The sequence below is a fragment of the Haliotis cracherodii genome, unplaced genomic scaffold (genome assembly GCF_022045235.1).
Source record: "Haliotis cracherodii isolate W230 unplaced genomic scaffold, xgHalCrac1.p SCAF_10, whole genome shotgun sequence".
Taxonomy (NCBI): Eukaryota; Metazoa; Mollusca; class Gastropoda; order Lepetellida; family Haliotidae; genus Haliotis; species Haliotis cracherodii.
Genome location: NW_027266265.1, coordinates 1,572,030 through 1,590,795, shown reverse-complemented (window position 1 = coordinate 1,590,795; position 18,766 = coordinate 1,572,030). Strand labels below are relative to the sequence as shown.

The following is an 18,766-nucleotide window of genomic DNA, read 5'->3' as shown; positions in this document are numbered from 1 at the left end:
GCATGCAAGAACTGTTTAAAGCAACAATAAAAGCTCCAATATGGGTCAAGCTCCCCACATCGATACCTTGGGCATTGCACACATTTAGACTCACGCGGCGAAATCGGGAAAATCACTAGGAGGCATGTGGTGTCATGGAGCTTGTAATTAGGATATTTAAAGGGGCGTAACTCTACATCGACGTCACGCTCCAATGAATTCAAGATGGTGGCGTGAACCAGGACATTGTGTTGAGACAGCTGAAAACAAATGAGTTTCAACTTTCTCTCTGGCTATATTTGTGTCCACCAACAAAGCAGCATGTTAGGTTATATAACTGAGGATCGATCATAGTACAGATAGTAGATATATATCGTCAGGTAACACCGAGATTCACTTCTATGCCAGGTTGTGAAGAAGTAGGAAGTTCTGATTGAATCTGTCAACAATGACAAGGACATTGACAACACTCCAGATCCGGGGATACCTCGCTGTTGGTGAGTGTGATGAGATGCACGCTACATAGACATAATTCCATCAGTAACATTTACGAACGACGCTGACATCACAAGCAGTCATCTTTAATCATGATCATGAATTTGTCCAGAATCGTATCGTCATATTTCTGTTTGTGTTAGGACCATGATCTAACCTTGTGTGCTACGATAAGGCACGACGTGATCACTTTAGCTGCTCAACTTTTCCTGTCAACCTTTCCTGTCAACCTTTCCTGTTGTAACCATCGCCTGAACTGAATGCCTATTAACCCTTAGTAAGATAGTAATAGTAATACGTCAAGCGTGTTATATGATTATCATATGGCAACTATAGTGTAGGGTATAGGCCCTTGAGAATCATCATAAAAATGACAGCACTATGCCTTGTTAACAAGAACTGCACTGGACAAATGTATTTTTTTATGACATGAAGATGAAGATAATTTAGGCTTTTTAAAATATGTTTCATGACCCACCACAACTACTCCCACAGCAGTGTTTGAAATATATATAAAAAATAGCCAGGCTGCCATCAGGACCCACAGACTTTAGAATCTGCAGACCCTGAATGAATTCTTCAGACCCTCCTTAAAAAAAACTTCAGCTTGTTTTGACAAATAAATCTTCACTGAAATGACTCACTGCACGGCCATAAGGACCCATTCAAATCTGAAACTACTGCCCCGACACAAGATCTACTTGCCACGGGCCTATGGGTTGGCACTTATTTCGACCACTGTCCCACAACCATCTGAGATTAAATTGAAACCACTTTAAACAATGACTTTTCGAATAATATCGTTTCGTACTGGAGTCTTTTTGCACATACCATGCTCTTCATATTGTATCAATTTCATATTTGCACAATAGTCATGCTTTTCCAGTTCATGTGATGACAAGACTGTTGATTGTGTATTTTACATGAATAGCCAGTTTGTGACATTCTTGCAACAACAACAAAACATTTGGTAGTCTAGTGGTCTTCTATCATCATGGTCATGAAGAAAAACATTTTGTGAGTCTACTAATCTGCATTGTATAAATTCAGACTATTATTACCAGGTAGCTAAGCTGACTACTAGACCCTCATAAATATGGCCTCTATTTACTCAGGCCTCCAACTACCAGGACTATTGTCTCGCAGGCCATATAGGTTATTGATCATGTGACTCCGTCTTGTCGTTGATCATTGCTGATAGCGATGTCTTATAACATGCAGATTAACTTTCCCAGCCATGCAGAGGTTGTATGAGCTCTCTCGATATTTCTGACGCATTGTCATTATTGGTTGTTCATGTACCATGCTGAAATAGACAGTGATTGAGGTTACAAGCTTGATGCATGATATTTAAGAAATGACTTTCACTTTTGTGAGTTCATTGGAGTACGAACGTTCATATAGCATGATATAGTGAGGGACAAACTGTTTGAACATCGGAGCTTGCAACAACGTTTATGCAAGGAAGAAGTAATCAATCCATCATTTCAAGAATATGGTCTTGTTAAAAACGTTAAATTGTGTTGTTATACACTTATGAATGTCAGTTTCGTGGTCATGTGACTGGCCTCTCGTCAGATGGGAAAGAGGTATATCATGTAAACTTCACATTAAAAAATATTTTAAGAATTGAACGTCAGTTTGGGTGGGTTCATTGAAGTGTGAACGATTTAAAAGCGCTGGTTATACTGTGTGAACCTCCGAACTTGCGTCTAAAATTATTCAGAGATAACATTTTTCACCAGGGCAACTAACGGGTTGGGTGGTCATGCTCTCTGACTTGGTTGATTCATGTCATCGTATCCCAATACTCGATTATTTACAGACCGCCGTCATATAGCTGGAATATTGCTGAGAGCGACGTTTACAGACCGCCTTCATATAGCTGGAATATTGCTGAGTGCGGTGTTAAACAAAAAACAAAACACAGAAAGTAATATAACACTAACCTCTACATTATCTGAGAAATGAAATCTGTTCTTACTCATATTGAGCACCTTGAGTTTATCTTGTCACCAATTAGCATGATCAGTCTCATTTAGTATTTGTGAAGACAGAGAATGGACCGAGGTTGTAAGCTTACTCCTCCAACAGCCTGATATTTATGTCACATCATGAATGATTGAGTCAAGAATATTGTTTGTTTGTTGGTTAACGCCACACTCAGCAATATTTCAGCAATATGACGGCGGTCAGTAAATAATCAAATCTGAACCAGACAATCCAGTGATTGACATCATGAGCATCGATCCACTCAATTGGGATACGATTGCATACATCAACCAAGTCAGCGAGTCTGACCACCAGATCTCGTTAGTCGCCTCTTACGACAAGCATAGTCACCTTTTACGGCAAGCATGGGTTTCTAAAAAAAACTATTCTACCCCGGATCTTCAGGGGTCGAGTAAAGAATATGTTGAAGCTTTTCACTTATTTGATTTATTAGTCCATTACTAAACATGTTAAAAATTCTATAGAAGAATTTCATGTTTGAGAATGAGGAGCAAGTACTTTAATTCTGCTTCTTAGCACTATACATTTCCACAGTCGATAGTAATAACTCGGGGCACGGGTGGCCCAGTCGTCTCAGGCGCAGCAATTCGCTGTGCTAGGTAGAATCTCTTGCTCATGCCAGGAGCCTAATTGTGGGTTTGAATCCTGGTTCTCCCTGATTATGTTTCTAAGTTTGTCAGCACCACACCAAAGTGGTAAACATCTGAGACCTGCATCACTTGTTGGTTTCCTCCCACAATAAGCTGACACGCTGTGATAAAACTGGAATGTTGTTACAAGTGATGCTCACTCACTCACTCACTCACTCACTGACCCAGGTTTCGCACATCCATGTTCACATCTCCTTGATGCCTCCACTATGTTAGGTTATTTGCTGCATGAATGGCTTTACCAATTAGTTGCCATGGTTACCCCACACCACCATGTCCCTACTTAAGTGTATGTTGGTAGCATAGCCTGACACGCCAGGCAGTTCAACCAGACAATAAAGACACTTTACTCCACCCCACTGGTTGTGCACTGTTACTGTTATACATAGATATCTATAAGTGTGTCAGAGCATGGTTATACATATATATCTATAAGTGTGTCAGAGCACTGTTATACATATATATCTATAAGTGTGTCAGAGCACGGTTATATATCTATAAGCATGATAAGTGTGTTAGAGCATGGTTATATATCTGTAAGTGTGTGAGAGCTCGGTTATATATCTATAAGTGTGTCAGAGCACTGTTATACATATATATCTATCTGTGTCAGAGCTCCGTTATACATAGATATCTATAAGTGTGTCAGAGCACTGTTATACATAGATATCTATAAGTGTGTCAGAGCATGGTTATATATCTATGAGTGTGTCAGAGCATGGTTATATATCTATAAGTGTGTCAGAGCTTGGTTATATATCTATAAGTGTGTCAGAGCATGGTTATATATCTATAAGTGTGTCAGAGCACTGTTATACATAGATATCTATAAGTGTGTCAGAGCTCGGTTATATATCTATAAGTGTGTCAGAGCACTGTTATACATATATATCTATCTGTGTCAGAGCACTGTTATACATAGATATCTATAAGTGTGTCAGAGCATGGTTATATATCTATAAGTGTGTCTGAGCATGGTTATATATATCTATCTATCTGTGTGTCAGAGCACTGTTATATATCTATAAGTGTGTCAGAGCACTGTTATACATATATATCTATCTGTGTCAGAGCACTGTTATACATATATATATCTATAAGTGTGTCAGAGCACTGTTCTACATATCTATCTATCTGTGTGTCGAGCACTGTTCTACATATATATCTATAAGCGTGTCAGAGCGCTGTTCTACATATATATCTATAAGTGTGTCAGAGCACAAATAAGTAGTGTGTATGTGTGAAGCAAATACTTTCCCCATTATCCAATCAGTTTTAAGTTGCTTGCACACAAATAAGCATAATTTTGCATTTTAAAAAATAGTTTAGGCACCCCCATCATGGCTGGTTATATACATATTTCCTGTATTTACTTGTATGTTTGTTTACTGATTGAATGCAGGCATTACATGCATGAACTCTCCTGCAGTGAAAAGAGATCCGAGAACTTGACACCATTCACCATCAGTGACTTCAGTTCTGTCTTGGAGCATTTATGACATTGCCCATTGACAGTTTGTATGGGGAGGCAAATAAACCCTGTCTTAGTTTGAGGTGCATGAAACTGGCATTACAATGTATCACTAAACTAAGCTCCAATCCATCTAAATTAAATCATAATTTGCAACTTCAATTGTTTGATAGGCATTACTTAGAAATGACGGATGACAAAGTAGACACAATTTATGGATAACACCTTCTTTAATACTGTCAAGGCGAGATTTCGGTATAGGTGTGACAGTGGTATAACAATCTATACTGTAACACCACCTTTACAGTAAATGAGGAAGTTGTTATCCATAAATTGTGTCTACTTTACTGTAATGAACAGCTCTGTTAGTCATATACCATGTACCGCGGTATACACGCTCCGTCAATTGATGCAGCCAGCAACGAGTTGTATTCTTGTAATAACCCTTGTAGCTTGCAAAGATTTTTGTGTTATCTTTACAGTAGAGTGGAGGTCAGCGTGACCTAGCCATGGTGGGGGACAGACTTCTAGTGTGGCTTGAGTACTGTATGAACTCACTGAATAACACTACAACTCTAGGTTGTGGACTTCGTTTGCCTACAGGCTCCATTGGCTGCCATTCAATCAGAATCTTGAACAACTCAACGTTCAGATTGATTCATTTTCTGTGTCCTGATTTGGGTTTGTCATACAAAATATATTACAGGTATATCTTTAGTTTGGTAATGATATGGAAGAATGTCCTGTCAAGGGTTGATAAAGTCGTTAAAATTTCTTGATGTCATTTGTCTCCTGCAAAATCACTGACACACCTGTAGAGAATAGCAGATCAGGTGACAATTGACAACCAGTCGTCAGTGCAGTCTATGTTTAGAAGTGTGTGTCATGCTGATGTGTTAGCGGTCATGGTCCAGTGAGTCTACCAGCTGCTGTGACAACAGGCCATGGGGACTGTGTTATCAGTGACAGGGTAGACTTGGGGATCATCTCCGTCAGCAGGCCAGCCATGTCAGAACACGGGACTTTGCCAGTTGTGATACACACACATGTCATCATGCTTGTCGTAAAAAGAGACTCCGCTTGTAAGAGGCGACTAACAGGATTGGGTGGTCAGACTTGCAGACTTGGTTGATGCATATCATCGTATCCAAATTGCATAGATTGATGCTCGGGATGTTCATCACTGGATTGTCTGGTCCAGACTTGATCGTTTACAGACCGCCGTCATATAGCTGGAATATTGCTGAGTGCGGCGTTAAACAACAAACAACAACAACAACAACACCGACAACAACATATCAGCACAAGCCAGTGGAAGGTGTTGTGGTGATCTGCTTAGTATTATAGTTATCGTCATGACTCTTGGTGTTCCGATTTTTGAAATAATCAGAGATCAGTCAGTCAGGTCCCCACGAAGCAACCATACATAATCTTCCATAATTACAGACAAGGCCCTCCTGTCAACCCTGAGATCGTTCTGTTGTATTGTGCCAAAATATGATGTGCAAATTATTATTTACAACTATTACCATGACTACAGATTGTTGTGACTTGCTGTAAACCACACTACAAAAATAGAAAATAAGGAATTGGCAATCCCAGTAAGAAATTATAATGAAATTGTTTGGGTCTAGTTTTGAAATCTGTGGACTTCTCACACTACATGTACTCAGCATGCTTAGAACATGAAGAGCGTATATTAAAAAGTTATCACAATTATGGCAGTATGGTATATATATATATATTTTCTACTACTGTCCATGCTGTCGTCATAGATACACTGGAGACTTCCTCCTTGATGTGGTTGTCAGAGGCTATGCTCCACTGAACATGGTGACTTCCACCTTGATGTGGTTGTCCGAGGCTATGCTCCACTGAACATGGTGACTTCCTCCTTGATGTGGTTGTCAGAGGCTATGCTCCAGTGAACATGCTGACTTCCACCTTGATGTGGTTGTCAGAGGCTATGCTCCACTGAACATGGTGACTTCCACCTTGATGTGATTGTCAAAGGCTATGCTCCAGTGAACATGGTGACTTCCACCTTGATGTGGTTGTCAGAGGCTATGCTCCACTGAACATGGTGACTTCCACCTTGATGTGGTTGTCAGAGGCTATGCTCCACTGAACATGGTGACTTCCACCTTGATGTGGTTGTCCGAGGCTATGCTCCAGTGAACATGGTGACTTCCTCCTTAATGTGGTTGTCAGAGGTTGAGCTCCACTGAACATGGTGACTTCCTCCTTGATGTGGTTGTCAAAGGCTATGCTCCACTGAACATGGTGACTTCCTCCTTGATGTGGTTGTCAAAGGCTATGCTCCACTGAACATGGTGACTTCCACCTTGATGTGGTTGTCAAAGGCTATGCTCCACTGAACATGGTGACTTCCACCTTGATGTGGTTGTCCGAGGCTATGCTCCAGTGAACATGGTGACTTCCACCTTGATGTGGTTGTCAGAGGTTGAGCTCCACTGAACATGGTGACTTCCACCTTGATGTGGTTGTCAAAGGCTATGCTCCACTGAACATGGTGACTTCCACCTTGATGTGGTTGTCCAAGGCTGCGCTCCACTGAACATGGTGACTTCCACCTTGATGTGGTTGTCAGAGGTTGAGCTCCACTGAACATGGTGACTTCCACCTTGATGTGGTTGTCCGAGGCTATGCTCCACTGAACATGGTGACTTCCACCTTGATGTGGTTGTCCGAGGCTATGCTCCACTGAACATGGTGACTTCCTCCTTGATGTGGTTGTCAGAGGTTGAGCTCCACTGAACATGGTGACTTCCTCCTTGATGTGGTTGTCCAAGGCTGCGCTCCAGTGAACATGGTTACCAGGGCGAGCACACGCTGACACACACTGTTAAACAGGATGTCATGTGGTCACACATTTTTCAGCTTTATCGTGTATACAATCAAGAATTTGCTCTGCATGTTTGTGAACAGGAAGCGTTGAATTGAAGAGTGGGTGTGTGTAACATGAAAATCGGTTTCATGCTGAGCTGCAGTGGGCCGAGTTCAAAGATGAGCTGTTCGATGCTTCCAGGCTTGTTTCAATGAAAGATAAACTTATCTGCTAATCCTAAGTGAAAACCTCCAAATGCTGATTATGTGATATTTTCACATCATATGTCTACTAGTCTGTGATAATGCAGGATGTTGTCCACATGGTCACATAGCAACTAGGCTACACAGTTTGGATTGGGTAATTAATAGTTTGTTTGTTTGTTTGTTCATTTGTTGTTTAATGCCACACTCAGCAATATTCCATCTATATGACGGTGGTCTGTAAATAATCGAGTCTGGACCAGACAATCCAGTGATTGACATCATGAGCATCGATCCACACAATTTGAATACGTAATTAATGGTGTTCAGGTTCATGGATATTCCTTATAGTTTGTGGACAAGTGTATTATTACCACTGAGTTAAGGCATCACAGTAACTTATTTTCTAGGGCATTAAGCTGAGTTTACAAGTACAGCGACCATGATGATGGGGCCCACAGTTGAAGTAATCGTAATCCATGAGGTATTGTCAGCCTCTTGCAGTGTCTGAAATAACTGCCTGCCCTGCCCTGCCCCCTATGGTGTCAGGCTGCATGACATTTTCCTCCACTGTCTGAGGACTGTCCGGCGGATAATCTTAAGGCTACTTACCATGCTTACATGTTCAGATTTATAATTACTCTTTGTAGATTGTCAAGTAGTTTTTTGCTGTTATGATTTTTCAATTTTTATAATGTCTGAATGCAGGCAGGTAACTTTGAAGATGGGCAGGCAACATTTATGGGTCACCTGTCTGACTGTCTTTTTTGAATTTTAAACTTATTTCAAACACTGGCCTCTTGCATGGCGAGGGTACTTCAGGAGGAAGTGACTCTAAAGTTTAACTCTCTCACCTCAGCGTTAAGATGAATATGATGTACTCAATGTAGGCACTGGTTGCCAGAAAGGAGAGTGTCCCACTAACTTGAAGACTGATTCCACTAAGTCATGGTGTCTCCTCACCATGCTTGTGATGTTGCAGCCGTCATACTCAGTGTTACCACTGCAATACGGGGAGAATTTATCTTGACAAGGACGGTCGGGTAACCTAGTGGTAAAAGCGTTGTCAAGCCGAAGACCCGTGTTCAATTCCTATCATGGGTACAATGTATGAAGCCTAGTATCCCCTGCTGTGATATTGCTGGAATGTTGCTGAAAGCGGAGTAAAATCAAACTCACTCACTCACTCACTCACTCACTCACTCACTCACTCACTCACTCACTCACTCACTCACTCACTCACTCACTCACTCACTCACTCTGGATTAAAGACTGGAATTAACAATAAAATTATAAGATAAGATGGCCAGACCACGTTTCAAACACTGTGGGTAGGCGAGGTAGATTGGTGGAGTTTGTAGACATGGTCATGCTCACTATCACTCCATCATGTTTATCATGTTTATTGTTACCAGTGCAGATGCAGACAGACAAAAGGTCTTCAGCAACCCTTGCTTGTCGTAAGAGGTGACTGAAAGGATCGGTCAGGTTTGCTGACTTGGTTGATGCATGTCATCATATTCCAATTGTATGGATCGATGCTCATGATATCAATCACTGGATTGTATTGACCAAACTTGATTTTTTTTTTACAGACCACCGTCATATAGCTGGAATATTGAATAAGAGTGTGGTGTTAAACATGTTAAACAACACACAAACTAACAAACATGTTTATTGTGTCTGAAAGTCAGATACCCTGGTGATAAGTCATCCAGGTACGTGAGCTCCAGTAGCTATGGTGATGCGGAAAGATGCTGGTTTTAACATGCTTTGTTCTTCTCTCCAGGTGCGCTGCTCTGTGCTGGGCTTGGGACAACTCACGCCAGCAAGCATGGTAAGTGGAACAGACCAACTATCACTGTTTATACGTTGTTACGTGTTACCTCTTAATATTCAGGGGGCACGGGTGGCCCAGTCATCTAAGGCACCGTGATTCGCTGTGCAGAGTTGCATCCCTTGGGCAGAAACCTATGATTGTGGGTTCGAATCCCGGTTTGCCACGATTATGTTTCTAGGTTTGTCAGCTCCATACCCATGCTATCGGGAGTTTCACCGAAGTGCTAAACATCTGAGACCTGCATGACTTCAGGCTTTCCTCCCACATTAAGCTGACACGTTGTGATATAACTGAAATGTAGTGCTACAATTGTCGTACATCTGTTATGTATTGGAGTTACAATCTTCTTAGGCCTGTGTGTCCCTAGCACCCCACCGCTAGTCAGAAGAGATTCCTAAATTAGCTGCCTCTAATCACTTGTCAAAGTCTAGTCATAGTCAAAGAGACTACTCGTAGTCATAAGACGTGGCTAATTTAGGATTATAGGAACCAGTGGTCAGTCTCAGGGACTGGGTGGAAAGTGATCTTAAAGTTAAGACTGTCGTAACTCCCATACCCTAACATACACTTACAACAGGTAGGTGTGTGGGTGGCCGGGTGGATGGGTGGGTAGGTGGTCAGATGGATGGGTAGGTGGTTCCATGGGTGGGTGGGTGGGTAGGAAGGTAAACTTTTATCTTTTCTAAATTATTTAAAGGCCCTGCAACTACAGGGTAAGCAGAATTGCTGCAAAGTGTGGTACATAGTTTCATTTTGTCACTGTGAGTGAGTACCACTGGACAATGCTTGACACTAGGCATATTAAATTATGGTTGTCGGGTAATCAAATACATGTCATGTTTTTTAGGTCTACCGTTGAAATTGAAGAAATTGGATATCACAAAGCTTAGTTACCTTTGGCAATCCCCACCACAATGTTCCACTTGTCGTATGTAAACTCAACTCCTGTAAACATGAACACCACAACATGTGGTACTGGTCTAGGGGGCTGTCGACCAAGGCACTACAATTCATTAGGTGTCAGTTGTGAAACAATGTGTGTAATTAGGGTATTCTGTCAAAGATTACGGCACATCAGAAACATTATAAAGTGTGTGGAGCTCCGGTGTCATCCTGCTGATTGCTGTGTACAGGGTGCTCCAAGGAGGTGGTGAGACAGCCGAGCGGGGAGATACGGAGCACGAGGATTCTGGTGTACCCGAGCGTGTACTGTAAAAACTGGTTCATAGAGGCCCCAGAGAATGCCACCATCACTATCAGGTAATAACTGCATCGCTATCAGGTAATATCTGCATCATTATTAGGTAATAACTGAATCATTATCAGGTAATAACTACATCACTATTAGGTAATAACTGCATCATCAGATAATAGTTACATCACTATCAGGTAACATCATTATCAGGTAATAACTGCATCACTATCTGGTAATAACTGCATCACTATCAGGTAATAACTGCATCATCAAATAATAACTACATCACTATCGGGTAATAACTGCATCACTATCAGGTAATAACTGCATCACTCTCAGGTAATAACTGCATCACTCTCAGGTAATAACTACTTCACTATCAGATCATCACTGCATCACTATCATATTATAACTTCACTGTCAGGTAGTAACTGCATCATCAGATAATAACTACATCACTACCAGCTAATAACTGCATCATCAGATAATAACTACATCACTATCATGTTATAACTACATCATCAGGTAATAACTGCATCATCAGGTGACAATGTCAACTCACAGTTAAGCAATATCAACTCACTCTAAGACCTTCATTTATTAATGTATTTTTATCCAGCTTCGAATCCTTGAACATGGACAGTGGCCCAGATGGCAGCTGTAGTCGAAACTATGTACAGATAGGCCCGGTGTCACAGACAACCTATTGCCGATCGTCGCAGCGCACCTACATCGCCACGGGGAAGGGAGGATATTTGCATATCTTCTTCAGCACTCAACAAGTGGAGAAGAACAACTTTGCCCTCAAGTATATTGTGGGTGAGGAAATATGATGACAATAATGTGTGCATGTGTAATGCACCAAACTCCATTCACCAAGTGGATGCTCATAGCGCTACACTATTATTACCCCGGCCAATGGAGCAGTGTGCACTCGATTTGTGCACTCCATTCTCAGCTCCCTGGGTAGCCTGTAAGGCCCGAGAAGGTTCACTTGCCTAAAGAGACACCACATGTGTTACATGTGCTTCAGTGTGGGGCAGGACCGAAGCCCTAGAAACCCTGCCTAATGCGGTCACCCATCCAAGGACTCTCCGCACCCGACGTTGGTTAACTTCTCCTGATTTGTAATCTGTGTGTTGTGCACAGGACCACGTGCCATCTATTCTAAGCTGGGAGAGTCATGATTTTATTATGAGCATGCAAAAGTTGAAAGGAACCTAACTGGCAAAATTTAGTATTGTCTGGTATTTTCTTGATATAAAACCCAGCCAAAACACTGGATGTTGTGTGAGCCGAGTGACTTGTGTTGCAGGGAAGGTGCCCCAGTATACGCCGTGCGGGTCGGGTCTGAAGCGATGCAGCAACACCAAGTGTATCTTCGAGGACTGGTGGTGTAATGGACACAATGAGTGTGGCGATAACAGCGACGAGGCCTCCTGTGTCACAAGTAGGTGTTGCATGCTAGAGTTATCGTTGTGAGAAGTGAGCTGCTAGTTTGTAACAGTGTGTCCTGTGTCATCTCGCTTTTGTGACCCGTGAAGATCCAGGTAGAATAGGTCTTCATCCACCCATGCCTCCCGTAAAAGGCAACTATGTTTGTTGTAAGAAGTGGTTAACGGGATCGGGTGGTCAGGCTAGCTGACTTGGTTGTTGCATGTCATCGTATCCCAATTGCTGGATCAATGCTCATGATGTCAATCACTGGATTGTCTGGTCCAGACTTGATTATTTACAGACTGCCGTCATATAGCAGGAATAGTGCTGAGTGCAGCGTTAACCAACCAAAAATAAACAAGCATGACATTCATGTACTGTGATACAGGTACTCTATCCCAGCAACTCCAGTTCTTACTGCCATTGTGTTATCCTATGCATCTGTGTTACAGCCACGCCTGCCCCGACATGCTTCCATCCGTCGATCGTGTGTCGTGACATCCACACGGGTCAACAGATATGTTTGAGTCGTCAGTACCAGTGTGATGGGAAGCAAGACTGTCTCACCAGGGTAGACGAGTCCCACTCCCTTTGTCCACTAAGTGAGTACTCTCTCAGAGTCAGGTGTTTACTAGTCACACTTCGGCCATGAATGTATTCCAGGGCAGAATACGTCACAGGACCCGTGGGCTGATTGGGGAGGATGTAGCAGGGTGTAGGAAGATAGCATACAGAAGCAGGTTATTACAGAAATGATATCACATTCTGATATAGGAGCAGGGTGTAGAGGAGATGATATAGAAGCAGGTTATTACAGAAATGATATCACATACTGATATAGGAGGAGGGTGTAGAGGATATGATACAGAAGCAGGTTATTATAGAAATGATATCACATTCTGATATAGGACCAGGGTGTAGGAGGATATGATATAGAAGTAGGTTATTACAGAAATGATATCACATACTGATATAGGAGCAGGGTGTAGGAGGATATGATATAGAAGCAGGTTATTACAGAAATGATATCACATACTGATATAGGAGCAGAGTGTAGGAGGATATGATATAGAAGCAGGTTATTACAACAATGATATCACATACTGATATAGGAGGAGGGTGTAGAGGATATGATATAGAAGCAGGTTATTACAGAAATGATATCACATACTGATATAGGAGGAGGGTGTAGAGGATATGATATAGAAGCAGGTTATTACAGAAATGATATCACATACTGATATAGGAGGAGGGTGTAGAGGATATGATATAGAAGCAGGTTATTACAGAAATGATATCACATACTGATATAGGACCAGGGTGTCGGGGGATATCATGTAGCAGTTGGATTGTATATATATATGAGACCTGTGAACATTATTACAAAGGAACTGGATATATTACCGTATTTTCTTGAGTATAGTGCGCACCTTTTTTTTGAAAAAACACAGCTGTGTATAAGAAGGGTGCGCATTATACACGATTTATGAGTTCGGATGTTTTTTTCCCCCATGGAAAGACATTACCGTGAGCACGAAACACCGGAAATACCATGTCAAGAAATCCATACTGAAGTACGCAAAATAATTATGTAATTACACTGTCTGTCTATAAAGAGTGTTCTTTGTATTTCTGGACTTATGTTTGTAACTTACTTTATTAATTTTATTCAAAATTCCTTATAATATTGTTTTTATTAATTTCGGCGAAATCGTGTGTGAAGCGATTGGAAGATCGCACAACTCACCGTTATTAACAGCAACCACGGTCAGAATACCGCTATTGACGCCTTGAAACAAACTTTAGTTGACAGAGAATGGATACATATATCATAAATGACATACTTTGACTCGTTAAAAGTTATATTTGTTTTTGTTTGACGATTCTATGTCAACATGAAATTCTTGCGCTCACGTGATCCCGTGTGCGTGAGCCTTGACGGTGACTGGTCAGACATGTTCCATGTAAAAAATAATACCCGGGAATAGCGATCAGCTGCTTCACTTAGGGTTATTATTATTTTAAATATGTTTAGTAAAGGCTGCATATAATTAAGAAAATAATGGAATATATTACTCCTGATAAATAAAATAGTTTCAGATACAATTGTTGCCGATCCTTGCATTAAAAATCCTATAAAGTTATATCATTGGGTGTGTCTTGACTGAATCACCGGTCGATTCCAAGAAAACGTGTGTACAGCTGATTGCTGTTTCCGGCTTAGTTTACGAGAAAATACACAAGGTAATCTTAATCCCTAGAAATAAAACAATGCCTAGCAGAACAATCAATACTATCTAAACGGTAAATAAACATGTCTGGTGATTTTTTATCTCAAATTTCGAATTTGTACTGACGAAGTTTCTCAGCACCCGTTCGTTTGCCGGACTTCGCTGAAAGGGTACGGTGTAAAAAAATTCTGCGCATAATATTCAAATTTCTTCTTTTTCCAAAATATTGAACCCGCTAGAGGGGGGTGCGCATTATACATGGGTGCGCACTATACTCAAGAAAATACGGTATACATGCTATAGGAGAAGGTTATTATCGTCTGGGAGAAGGATTATATAGACATGATATTGGAGAAGGAACCATGAATCATATGGAAGAAGGATATTGTTATTATTTGGGCCAAGGGTATTATATTGGAGCAGGATGTTATTATACAACACAGGTTGAACTCCCATGTGGGTCCGAGTGCTACCATATGTGAAGCTGAGGTAGAGCTGGAGGATTCCCTGGGTGCTGAAAGTGGCTTTGAAGCATACTCATTCACTTTTTTCGTACAGATTATGAAGGTACCTCAGGGGTAGTATGTGACCCAACGACCCATGACCCAACGAAGCAGGCAGGAACGTTCACGACTGCTGCTATGTCTGTGTTTCAGCAGCAACACCCAGCCCCCACTAAACCCTAGATTGTTCACGACGCAACAACACCAAGCCCTGACTAAATCCTAGCACGTTCACGACGCAACAACACCCAGCCCTGACTAAACCCTAGCTCATTCAGCAACAACACCTAGCCCCCACTGTGCCGCACCGTCAATGATGTGCTATGTCTGTGTTTCAGCAACAACACCTAGCCACCACTGTGCAGCACCGTCAATGATGTGCTGTGTCTGTGTTTCAGCAACAACACCTAGCCCCCACTGTGCCGCACCGTCAATGATGTGCTATGTCTGTGTTTCAGCAACAACACCTAGCCCCCACTGTGCCGCACCGTCAATGATGTGCTGTGTCTGTGTTTCAGCAACAACACCTAGCCCCCACTGTGCAGCACCGTCAATGATGTGCTGTGTCTGTGTTTCAGCAACAACACCTAGCCCCCACTGTGCAGCACCGTCAATGATGTGCTGTGTCTGTGTTTCAGCAACAACACCTAGCCCCCACTGTGCCGCACCGTCAATGATGTGCTGTGTCTGTGTTTCAGCAACAACACCTAGCCCCCACTGTGCCGCACCGTCAATGATGTGCTGTGTCTGTGTTTCAGCAACAACACCTAGCCCCAACTGTGCCGCACCGTCAATGATGTGCTATGTCTGTGTTTCAGCAACAACATCTAGCCCCCACTGTGCAGCACCGTCAATGATGTGCTATGTCTGTGTTTCAGCAACAACACCTAGCCCCAACTGTGCCGCACCGTCAATGATGTGCTATGTCTGTGTTTCAGCAACAACACCTAGCCCCCACTGTGCCGCACCGTCAATGATGTGCTGTGTCTGTGTTTCAGCAACAACACCTAGCCCCCACTGTGCCGCACCGTCAATGATGTGCTATGTCTGTGTTTCAGCAACAACACCTAGCCCCCACTGTGCCGCACCGTCAATGATGTGCTATGACATTCACACGCGCACCAGAGTCTGTCTCAGTCCACAGTATCAGTGCAATGGCCGTAATGACTGTATCAATGGAGCTGATGAATCTCACAGCATTTGTCCAAGAGGTTAGTAGTTGCAGGGATAATTCTCGGGTGGGGCCTTGTGCTTTTAGCCCCTAAAACTGAACAAAGGCCCACATTTTCAAATACAATGGGGCATTTTAACATTGTGCTGTATGGGCAAGTGTGGGTGTACCTCTGGGATATTTGAAACTACGGTACAGTACTGTGGCTGTCAGTGGGACATTTAGAAGTTCTGATGCTTGTGATGATGTGGGTAGACTGGGATGTGCAGGCAATAGGAGGTCATGTTGGACAGGTAGACGATGTTCCATCTGTTTGTTGTGTAGATGTAGACTACTGATTCTGGATTTCAGTAACCACTGACCACCCTGTGTGCTCGCCACCGTCCATCCTCTGCAACGATGTCCAGACAGGCAGGTGGACTTGTCTCAAACCAGAGTACCAGTGTAACGGCCAGCAGGACTGCACCAACGACGCGGACGAGTCACCGGCCCTCTGTCCTCAACGTGAGTCATTCTTCTAGAACGTATATGAATAATCTCGAGAATAATCTCTCACGTGTGTAATGTCATTTCTTTCAACAACAAAATGCTCCTTGATGATCCGGGTGGAATTGGTCTTCAGCAACCCATGCTTCTCTTAAGAGACAACAAGCAGGATTGGTTGGTCAGGCTTTCTGACTTGGTTAATGCTTGTCAGTAATCCCAGTTGCATAGATCGATTGTCTGGTCCAGATTTGATTATTTACAGGTCACCATCATATAGATGGATTATTGCTGAGTGTGGCGTTAAACAAGAAACAAATCAACAATTATTTTGTTTTGTTAACAGACCACCATATACTTTGCTACCTGGTGATTTATGTGTCACAAGTTTGTATTTGCAGTCATTATTAGTTCTTTTCTTCCACTTGTGACCAGACCAAGCTTGTGGTGGCGTGGTGCATGACATCTACGGCACCCTTACCTCGCCACGCTACCCCCGCGACTACCCCAACGGCAAGGACTGTGAGTGGACGATCCACGCTGGCAACCCCGGAGACAAGGTGCAGCTGCGTTTCTCCAGCTTCAACCTGCAGCACGAGCGCAACACCGACTACGTATCGGTGTACAACGGCAGGAGCAGCAGCAGCCCACTCATAGGGACCTACTACGGGGGTAACAAACCTCCGGCCATCATTGAGGTGTCAACAAACTGGATGTTCATCAAGTTCCACTCAGATCACCACTACCCAGAGCAGGGATTCAATGCCACATTCCAACAAAAAGGTTAGTTTCAATGAAGTCTGGGCTTGTAGTTACATGTTGGCCCAGGTGGGAATTCCACATCTTCCCGAGGCAAGGGAGGTAACCGACTGTTAAAGTCCTGTTTCCGCCCTTGCCGAACAAACCTGGAATATTGTGGCTTGATCGTAGCGCCAATAGTGGCTATTATGAGTTATGTCCTTTCTATGTTCCTCATATTGACCAATCAGATTCCACCTCTCACATCACTTGCATTTGCTTCAGACAAAGTGGCAACGACCAGTAAAAACAATCTGATTGATAATCAATATCTTTGTTGTAATAAAACGTGTCTTACCTCGCAGAGTGCCTCAAATCACTTAAGCATCTTGAATACATGAAAAAAATAATTAAATTTCTGTCAACGCTTCATGTTGTTGATGCACCAGATGTCGATTACATTACATGATTTTCATTGGACTATGCAAAGATTTGTTAGTCCAGCCAAAATATAACTCCATAATTCCAGCCTAGTTCAACGAGGGTGGAAACTGGATTTTAATGGTCAGTTAACTCCATTGCCTTGGCTCCCCATGTAACAGATGACTACAAGTAGGAGTGGGTGGTTTCAGTCTGTGTCGTATGTTTATTGTCCTGTGTTTTTGCCTAACTGAGAAGCCGTGTCAAGTCTAGAAAGCAATGTGGCTATTCTTCTCCCATGACCACGATTTGATAAACCACACGTGTTGCAGTGACCACGATTTGATAAACCACACGTGTTGCAGTGACCACGATTTGATAAACCACTCGTGTTGCAGTGACCACGATTTGTTAAACCACACATGTTGCAGTGACCACATTTTAGAATATCTTTGACTTTATTCAAACATTTCTATATAATACTAAACCCAATCTGTATTACAAACAAGTGCCTTTCCTATCCTAACAGACATATCACTGCAGATCACTGCTTGCAGCAACAGTTAAACCTAGTTGGGTAGCCTTGTAGTTAAAGTGCTTGCCTGTCATGCTAGAGGCCTGGGTTTAATTCCTCACAAGTTTAAACTATGTGAAGCTCATTTCTACCATCCTCCACTGTGATATGGCTGGAATGTTGCCAAAAGAGGCATAAAATGTTACCAATGTTGTGTGCAGGTCAGTGTATCCCCGGCGTCCAGGAGGCATGCAAGATGGAGGGGGACTGTTACCAGATCAGTGAGAAGTGTGATGGAGTTTGGAACTGCCCGGAACACGGATCCGATGAACTTGGGTGCAGTAAGTGAAGTTGAATGTATCTGTGAACAATGAGTGAGTGAGTGAGTGAGTGAGTGAGTGGGGTTTAACGCCGCTTTTAACGGTATTCCAGTTATATCGCGGCACGTCAGCTTAATGTGGGAGGAAAGCCTGAAGTGATGCAGGTCTCGGACGTTTACCACTTCGATGAAACCCACGAGCACGGGTATGGTGCTGACAAACCTAGAAACATAATCAGGGCGAACCGGGATTCGA

The 18,766-nt window shown here is 42.6% G+C and overlaps 1 protein-coding gene across 1 annotated transcript in view; it reads left to right on the top strand.

Annotated features, from left to right (window-relative positions):
* The first annotated feature begins 203 nt into the window (after positions 1-203).
* Positions 204-18,766, top strand: part of LOC139453956 (low-density lipoprotein receptor-related protein 12-like) — a 28,381-nt gene continuing 9,818 nt past the window's right edge. Inside the window, exons 1-10 of the mRNA XM_071235405.1 lie at positions 204-476; positions 9,449-9,496; positions 10,633-10,759; positions 11,314-11,513; positions 12,010-12,144; positions 12,584-12,733; positions 15,924-16,076; positions 16,388-16,540; positions 16,955-17,302; positions 18,413-18,532. Of these exons, the coding sequence (XP_071091506.1) occupies positions 428-476; positions 9,449-9,496; positions 10,633-10,759; positions 11,314-11,513; positions 12,010-12,144; positions 12,584-12,733; positions 15,924-16,076; positions 16,388-16,540; positions 16,955-17,302; positions 18,413-18,532 (1,483 nt within the window). The 5' untranslated portion in view covers positions 204-427. The remainder of the gene's footprint in view (positions 477-9,448; positions 9,497-10,632; positions 10,760-11,313; positions 11,514-12,009; positions 12,145-12,583; positions 12,734-15,923; positions 16,077-16,387; positions 16,541-16,954; positions 17,303-18,412; positions 18,533-18,766) is intronic.